Here is an 8,832-nt window from a genome sequence, read left to right on the forward strand (position 1 = left end):
CTCACATCCATACATGACCACTGGAAAGACCACAGCCTTGACTAGACGGACCTTTGTTGGCAAAGTTATTTTATTCCTCCAATTCCAGTTTTGGATAAATTTAGATTCTTATGTGGTCTTGATTTAAACTGTCATCCCAGAGGGAGTGAGAAGAGATGAAAAGGAGAGTAGATTCCTGGAATTCTAAGACTTCTTGCTATTTCCTAGCATTTTCCCAATATAATAACAGCTTATTCACTGATAACCAGAATTTACTTTGTTCTTCTGAACTCTCTCTCCTCCTCTTTTTATCTTTGTAATATGCAAGTATATAACATAATGCTATATATTACACATAATATACATTAAACATATACTGCAAAATATATTGCAAGTTCCCCACAATTTAGCTGAGTATTACAGAATTACAGAATCATATATGTCAAACTAATAATTCAGCTTTACATTTCCAACACAGTGACTAACATGAAGTAGATGTTAAAAAAAACTTATAGGAACTGAACTTACTGAACTGAACTTGGAAATAAAACCTCTTTTCAAAATAATCATTTTTCAGCAAGAAGTAACAGGTAAATGCATTAAAAGTGAGAAGAATCAAACTGTTGATAATTTCCTTTTTTCCCCCCACAGATTTCTGGGATATATATATATGGAAGTAAGAGAAGGAACTCTAACCTGATCATGGATTTCGAAGAGAGACTCCTCAAACCACTAAGGAAAAGATAACAACCAGTGCATTGTCCTAAGAAATGATGTCCCTTTGCCACAATAAAATTAATATTTCCTGTGTGAAAAGCAGCTGGTCAAATGACATCCGGGCTTCCCTGTACAGTTTAATGGTGCTCATAATTCTGACCACAGTGGTTGGCAATCTGCTAGTTATTATTTCCATATCACACTTCAAGCAACTGCATACCCTAAATAATTGGCTCATTCAGTCCATGGCTACTGTGGACTTTCTTCTGGGGTGCCTGGTCATGCCTTATAGCATGGTGAGATCCATTGAGCACCACTGGTCTTTTGGAGAAGTCTTCTGTAAAATTCACACCAGCACTGACATTATGCTGAGTTCAGCATCCATTTTTCACTTGTCCTTCATTTCCATTGACCGCTACTATGCTGTGTGTGACCCACTGAGATACAAAACCAAGATCAACATCTTGGTTATTTCTCTGATGATCTTCATTAGTTGGAGTATTCCTGCTCTTTTTGCATTTGGGATGATCTTTCTGGAGCTAAACTTCAAAGGAGCTGAAGAGATGTATTATAAACACAGTCACTGCATAGGGAGTTGCTCTGTCTTCTTCAGCAAAACATCTGGGGTTCTGGCCTTTATGACTTCTTTCTATATACCTGGCTCTATTATGCTGTGCATCTATTGTAGAATATATTTCATAGCAAAAGGCCAGGCAAGATCAATTCATGATGCAAAGCAGAAGGTTCAAATTGGGTTGGAAGAGAGAAATGGAATTTCACGAAGCAGAGGAAGGAAAGCTGCGAAGACTTTAGGGATTGTGATGGGAGTTTTCTTAACATGCTGGTGTCCTTTCTTTGTCTGCATGGTCATGGACCCTTTCCTGGACTATACTATCCCACCTACTTTGAACGATGCATTGATTTGGTTTGGCTATTTGAACTCTACTTTTAATCCAATGATTTATGCATTTTTCTACCCCTGGTTCAGAAAAGCACTAAAGATAATTCTCGTTGGTAAAATTTTCCAAAAAGATTCATCTAGGAGCAAATTATTTTCAGAATAAATCCATAGAATTATTATGATTTCAGTCAGTCAGTTCAGTCATTCAGTTATGTCCGACTCTTTGTGACCCCATGGACTGCAGCACGCCAGGCTTCCCTGTCCATCACCAACTCCTGGAGCTTACTCAAACTCATGTCCATCAAGTCAGTGATGCCATCCAACTATCTCATCCTCTGTTGTCCCCTTCTCCTCCTGCCTTCAATCTTTCCCAGCATCAGGGTATTTTCTAGTGAGTCAGTTCTTCGCATCAGATGGCCAAATTATCAGAGTTTCAGCTTCAGCATCAGTCATTCCAATGAATATTAAGGACTGATTTCGAGTGTTTTACAAAATAGTTGGTGATCATTATGAACATGCATAATATCAACCACATGTGCCAATTGTAGGGACTTTTATCAAATATTTGGTTCAAAGATTGTACAGTGAGATATGATGCTTACATCTTGCTTTTTATTTGCCATTCGTATTATGTATATTGAAGCTTTACAAGTCCAGAAATTAAGAACTTAAAATTTTAAAGAACACTTCCTACTCTTACATGAACTGCCATGAAACCGACAGTGGTACCTTACTCAGTTGTTCCGTGGTGGAAACTAAGAGGCTACATTTGGAGATGGCAATTAGAAGGACTTTGTCATTCATTTGCTTGGATATATATGCCTTTTTTTAAAGTCAACTAAAAGTGTACATTGAATATTACTATTGCTTACACATAATTTGCTATTTATTACTAATTATTAATACATATTCTGATTTTTAAATCTATTGATGTTTACATTTTTTAAATGTTTTTTTCTGATTTTCATATTTGTAGGAAATTTGGAAAATAGAGGAAAATAAAAATAATATATAGAAACAAAATAAAAATAAAAATATCATTCATAGCTTACTTAAGAACCATATCATTCAAAGTTCTTAAAAACATCATTTTGTAATGACTGCAAAATGTTAAATTGTATGAATGCACAAAAATTTTTTTAACCATTTTCCCATTGTTGACCACTTAGTTCATTTTGATTCCTTTTTTTTTTTTTTGAACAGCTTAAATTAAATGCCTGTTACCTGTGCTTCCCTAGTGGCTCAGATGGTAAAGAATCTGCCTGCACTGCAGGAGACCTTGGTTCGATCCCTGGGTTGGGAAGATCCCCTGGAGGAGGACATGGCAACCCACTTGCCCATGGACAGAGGAGCCTGGTGGGCTAAAGGACCATGGGGTTGCAAAGAGTTGGACACATAACTGAGCAACTAAGCACACAGCACCTGTTATTGAAGCCCACAAAAACGTCTGGGAGGATTTCATCACATTTCAAGGTCATGCCTGGTGTGATAGGACTCAAAATACAAGCTGTAGGAAATAAAGCAAATTCACTTGTTGGGTGCCAAGCTACACTGAAAGAGAAGCAGTTATTCATCAGAGCAGCTAAACATGAGGCAAAGAAGAGCTATAATTGGACACAGTGTATCCCATGTCTATTACTATGGCATATAGAAAAGAAAAATAAGGAGAAATAGTGATTTCAAGTAAGATCCCCTAATAGAAGTGAGCAAGCATTCTTAATCATAAATATCAATTTGCATTTGAACTGTTTCTAATCTAGACTTCATGTAATTTGTATCGTGTTAAGCAGCACCACGGATTTGAATTTATTTGTTTCCCAATTGTGACTTATGCTCATGGGTAAGTTAGGGTGAGGCAGTTAATTTTAAATAAAATTTAAAAATGCATGTTCCTGTATATGCATTTCTGTTCACAAACCCTTCTATCTATTACAATCTCTTTCAGGACTGTATATTTAGTTTCCTTGATGTGACTAAATTTTGTTCTCATAGATTTTAAAAGCAGTTTGAAAACCTTTTTCATTTAGTATATGGTAAGAAAGTTGTCCCTAATCACTCCTGGTTTCAGAAACTATCTTGACTCTTCTACTTGTGAAACTATTTTTGTTAAATTTTAAAAAGGGAACAAAAGCATTTAGATAGTTTTCTATACCAGTCCATCCTAAAGGAGATCAGTCCTGGGTGTTCACTGGAAGGACTGATGTTGAAGCTGTAACTCCAATACTTTGGCCACCTGATGCAAAGAGCTGACTCATTGGAAAAGACCCTGATGCTGGGAAAGATTGAGGGCAGGAGGAGAAGGGGATGACAGAGGATGAGATGGTTGGATGGCATCACCGACTCAATGGACATGAGTTTGGGTGGACTCCAGGAGTTGGTGATGGACAGGGAGGCCTGGTATACTGTGGTTCATGGGCTCACAAAGAGTCAGACACAACTGAGTGACTGAACTGACTGACTGACTATACCTTATAGCAAGTTTCTATGGTTTTCTTCATTTGCTCCCACACATTCTTAGATGTTTTATACTTTCGTGTGTGTGTGTCTTGCCTGTTATGAATATATCTTTTTAAAGTCATCATATTTTCTATATAATTATTATTGCTTGTGCATAGTAAAATTTATTCTAGTTTTTCAATTGACTTGCTTGGATTTTCATTATACAGTCATAGTATCCTCAAAAAATGCTAAACTTTATCTCTTTTCTAATAGTTATTCTTACCTACAGTCTTTGCTGTACTTCATGAGTCAGAATTTTTAGAGCAATATGCTATAGTCCAGTGGGTCACAAAGAGTTGGACATGACTAAGCGACTCAGCAACTAAGCATTGACAATGTTGATATAAGTCATCCTTGTCTTCCATCTATTTTAAATGACTATTGAGACCACATTTTTCTTGGAACAAGTTTATGACTCAGATAATTTTACCTTTTAGACTTAGTACTAAATCCCCTATAGCCTATTTCTCTTTGTAGCCTCTGTTTTTAATACTCTTAATAAAAAACAACCAGTAACCCATCCTTTCAGCAAACAAGAAGAAAGGCTCACCTTGTCTTTCCCTATGTGCAGCTTTATTCTAGTTTCCATTCCTTCATGCAGAGGTATTTTAGTCTTTTGGTTGTCCAGAATCTGCTTCTCAACTGGAATTCAATTAGCTTTGGGAAATTTCTCATCCAGACTAGATATAATTTGTTGGAACTGTAAGGAAGAGAGTGGCCTTCTGCCTTTCCCCTTAACTAAACAGATGGGTAGAAAACCTACACTAAAAATTTCAGAAGGTCTTTCTTTAGAAACTGAACCTTAAAAGAAGGGAAAAAGACAACTATTTTTAGCAGAATCATTAGCAGAAAACAAACAAAAAAAAATGTGGGTTTCCATTCTATTCATATGGTGAGACTGTGACCTGACTGCTCTTGGTGTTGTTGGAGTTCATGCCTCCCAGATTCCACAGATACCCAAGTATTCATTTCCAAACTGAGTTCTCCATTCTCTCATGGATTTCATGACTCCCAGATAGTCTTCTAATGAATTCACAGTAGGAATAGCTTTTGGTTGCATGCACGAGAAGAACTTGAACTTGACATACGATATTATGGTAAACATAAAGAAAGCAGTTGTTACAACACAATAGAACATTATTTCCTAGTCCAAACAATGTCCATTCAAAACAGTATCATATTCCACTCCCTTCTCAAAGAGAAATATTCAAATAAATTTCCATTGAAGAAGAGATAAAAATAAAAATGTTTTAGCAAGGAACTTGTCAGAACTGATTTTTTTGTAATAATAATATTGCCATCTTAAGAGATCAGTGCAATGGAAGTTCCAGCCTGATTTTAAACTTGGTTCTTGAAGTCAATAATCCAATTTTTGGAGAGTCATAATTTTTGTCAAAAAAGTAAAGCAAACTATATAAACTCCCATAAATTGTGGATTTTGGTGAATCAGTTTGTTTAACTGTACACTGTCAATCAGAGTGTGAATATTAACTGAAATGTTTAAAGATTCATGAAGAGTGATTTATGTTTTTAAATTTAGTAGACTATAAAGTATACAAAAAAAAAAAAACAGTATTGAGAGATATTTTGATTGTTGCACTCAAATAATCTAAGTAATGTAAGAATCAAATTGAAGATTTTTTTTTTTAAAGATAAAGTATATATTCATTTCCCAAAATGTTTCAAACAGGTCATTGAGTACATGGCCAACTGTAAACAAGCATTTAGAGAAGGTAAATTTGTCTTTGACAGGTCCTGACCTTCTGTTCCATATTCCTCTCCTCGTAAAATCCCTTTATGAAGTCTGTAAGCTCCCAGTGAATTACTCACCTGCAAAATAAGGACAATAATATTGTCTCACTGGACTATTAATCATTACATGAGAGATACTGCCTAGCATGCGGCCTTGCACATAAAAATACTCAGCAAATACATTTTATTAGCATTATTCTCTGTCATTTTATTGGTATGTGCTATGCTAGTGTTCATTCAGAATATGCTTAGTACACATGGAGTACCTGGCAGATATTACATATCTTTAAAAAAAAAAAAAAACTAGAGAAACATTAAATCATCCTATTTCCCAGTAAATTCCACAATTAAAATTATGGAAAAGAATATCAGACTTATTCCAAGTTCTATGAAGAAGAAAGTTAACCTGGTAATACATTTCTGCATTAGTCTGTGGCAGTTTCGCATATTGGGAATTTTTATTTCTTTAAAAATAATTTCTATAGAAGGCATATATGAACATAACTATATATTTCTATCTACATATATAGTATTGATATTTACCTGCAAAATACCTACTTATTGTCCAAGTAGTTAATGAATTTGGATGAACATTTTGTATAAGCTCTGAAGCTTGCTGGTCTAGAGCCAGATTTCTGAAGTTCCCCGCATAGAGGGATGGCCTCAGGCTTTGAAACCAGACAAGTGTGAGGTCAAGTCCAATTTCCTCGTGGTTCCTGTGCTTTCCCTGCTTATGTCTTTGCTCCTGCAGCCCCCATGGCTGAAACGCCTCCTTCCCCTCTTCCATCTCCATGACTTTTACTCATTTTAAAAGACTCATCTTGAGGATTGCCTCTCCAGGAATCCATCTAAATTCTCTAAGATCAAGTAGGGGTCTTCTCTGAATCCCCCAATGTGCAGACTTCCTTGGGCGATCCAGTGGTTAAGACTTCAACTTCCAATGCAATCAATTCCTGATCAGGGAGCTAAGATCCCACATGCTGCACAACCTAAAAACCCAAACATAAAACAGAAGCAATATTGTAACAAATTCAATAAAGACTTTAAAAATTGTCCACATCAAAAAACAAACAAACAAACCAACTTAGTACTCTGGCCTGGAAAATCCCATGGATGGAGGAGCCTGGTGGGCTACAATCCATGGGGTCGCTGAGAGTTGGAAAAGACTGAGCAACTTCACTTTCACTTTTCACTTTCATGCATTGAAGAAGGAAATGGCAACCCATTCCAGTGTTCTTGCCTGGAGAATCCCAGGGACTGGGGAGCCTTGTGGGCTGCCGTCTATGGGGTTGCACAGAGTCGGACACGACTGAAGCGACTTAGCAGCAGCAGCAGCAGCAAAACAAAACCAAAAAACCTCCCAATGTTGTGCCCTGCACTTATCTATATGTGCACGCTCAGTCACTTCAGACTCTGTGTGATCCCATGGACTGTAGGTCACCAGGCTCCTTTGTCCATGGGATTCTCCAGGCAAGAATAGTGGGGTGAGTTGCCATGCCCTCCTCCAGGGGATCTTCCAACCCAGGGATCAAATCTGCATCGCCTGCATTGCAGGTGGATTCTTTAACCCAGGAGCCACTGGGGAAGTCTCTCATCAATACACTGCCTGCTTATTTTTCAAATGCCCTCTGTCCCCACTGGAGTGTGAACTACAGAAGTTAAGGACTGTTTCTTATTCATTCTTCTACTCCATACTCAGCACCAGACCTGGGACAGAGAAGTCACTCAAAGCACATTTTTAAGGGGAATAGATGAATCAGGGGAAATAAGAAATTCAAGGGTATAGTGTTAATCCAAGTTAGAGACAGATTGGAATCCAAGTCTGTCTGGCCCAAACTCTACCCTCTTTCCTACTTCAGGTCAAATATGAAGCAACTATCAGGACTCATAGTTTTATCTCCAGTCAAGTTTAAGCAGATGTGCCTGTATGACTTTAATTTTGGCAATAAATATGTATTATTTATGGATAGGAAAAGATTTTAATGGTTAAATTATTTAAAAAGCTGGTTCTGAAACTGCTAACTAGATTTAGCATATGAGCTACTACCGAGGCTGATGTTGAATTCCTAACTGTTTGGAATTATTTAGGGTTGATTGGATTGAGATTCAGAAATCTGCAGTTTCAAACAGCAGCAGCCCATGCTCCTTGGATCACATTTCTCCTAAGCACCATTTCCTTAGATGTTAAAAAAAAGGAATAAAAAAAATTAAGTTTATATTGTACAGTGAAAATTCAGAGGAATAATGAATAGCACAATGTATTTAAAAATGAGCTCAGAAGCCCTGGCTATGAGCTCCTGTGAGTTAGGGACTCAGTTTTCCCCAGCATCTGCCACAGGGCCTGGGCCAGATAGTTGCTCCAAGAACATTTGTCCAAGGAAGGGAGAGAAGAAAGATAACTAACTATTTGAGTGCAACATTTTAAAATTTTTAATTAATTATTTATTTATTAAATTAATGGCACCCCACTCCAGTACTCTTGCCTGGAAAATCCCGTGGACTGAGGAGCCTGATAGGCTACAGTCCATGGGGTCGCAAAGAGTCAGACACAACTGAGCGACTTCACTTTATAGTTGCTTCAGTGTTGCGTTAGTTTCTACTGTACAGCAAAGTTAATCAACTGTACTTATACGTGTATCCCCTCCTCTCCTATTCAGGTCACCACAGTGCACCAAGTAGAGTTTCTGTGGGAAAAACTATTTCTAAAGTTATGTTTTGAAATTTAAGCATTTTAATGTTATTTTTTCAAACTAATAATGCCTTGATCATCTAACTCAGGGATTCTCAAATTTTCCCAGTTTGAAGACTAGCATTGGCTATGACACACTTTTTACCAGTCATTATGAAGTGAGAAAATAAACACAGTATAAGAGTTTTTCATTATGGAATATGCATTCAAATTAATAGACTGTCTCTTGACTAAGATCATTCCTTACTAAATTTCCAGGATTAAGATGTTCTTTTCATGAAAGAAAATATAGTAA

At 36.9% G+C, this 8,832-nt stretch overlaps 1 protein-coding gene across 1 annotated transcript; it reads left to right on the forward strand.

Moving 5' to 3' along the window:
• Window positions 1-640: 640 nt before the first annotated feature.
• On the forward strand, window positions 641-1,760 carry TAAR1 (trace amine associated receptor 1). Its single transcript, XM_010844307.1, has one exon. It carries the CDS (start codon window positions 750-752, stop codon window positions 1,758-1,760), a length of 1,011 nt encoding a protein of 336 aa, XP_010842609.1. The 5' UTR covers window positions 641-749.
• Window positions 1,761-8,832: the final 7,072 nt, after the last annotated feature.

The sequence above is a fragment of the Bison bison genome, unplaced genomic scaffold (assembly GCF_000754665.1).
Source record: "Bison bison bison isolate TAMUID 2011002044 unplaced genomic scaffold, Bison_UMD1.0 scf7180017864198, whole genome shotgun sequence".
Classification (NCBI taxonomy): Eukaryota; Metazoa; Chordata; class Mammalia; order Artiodactyla; family Bovidae; genus Bison; species Bison bison.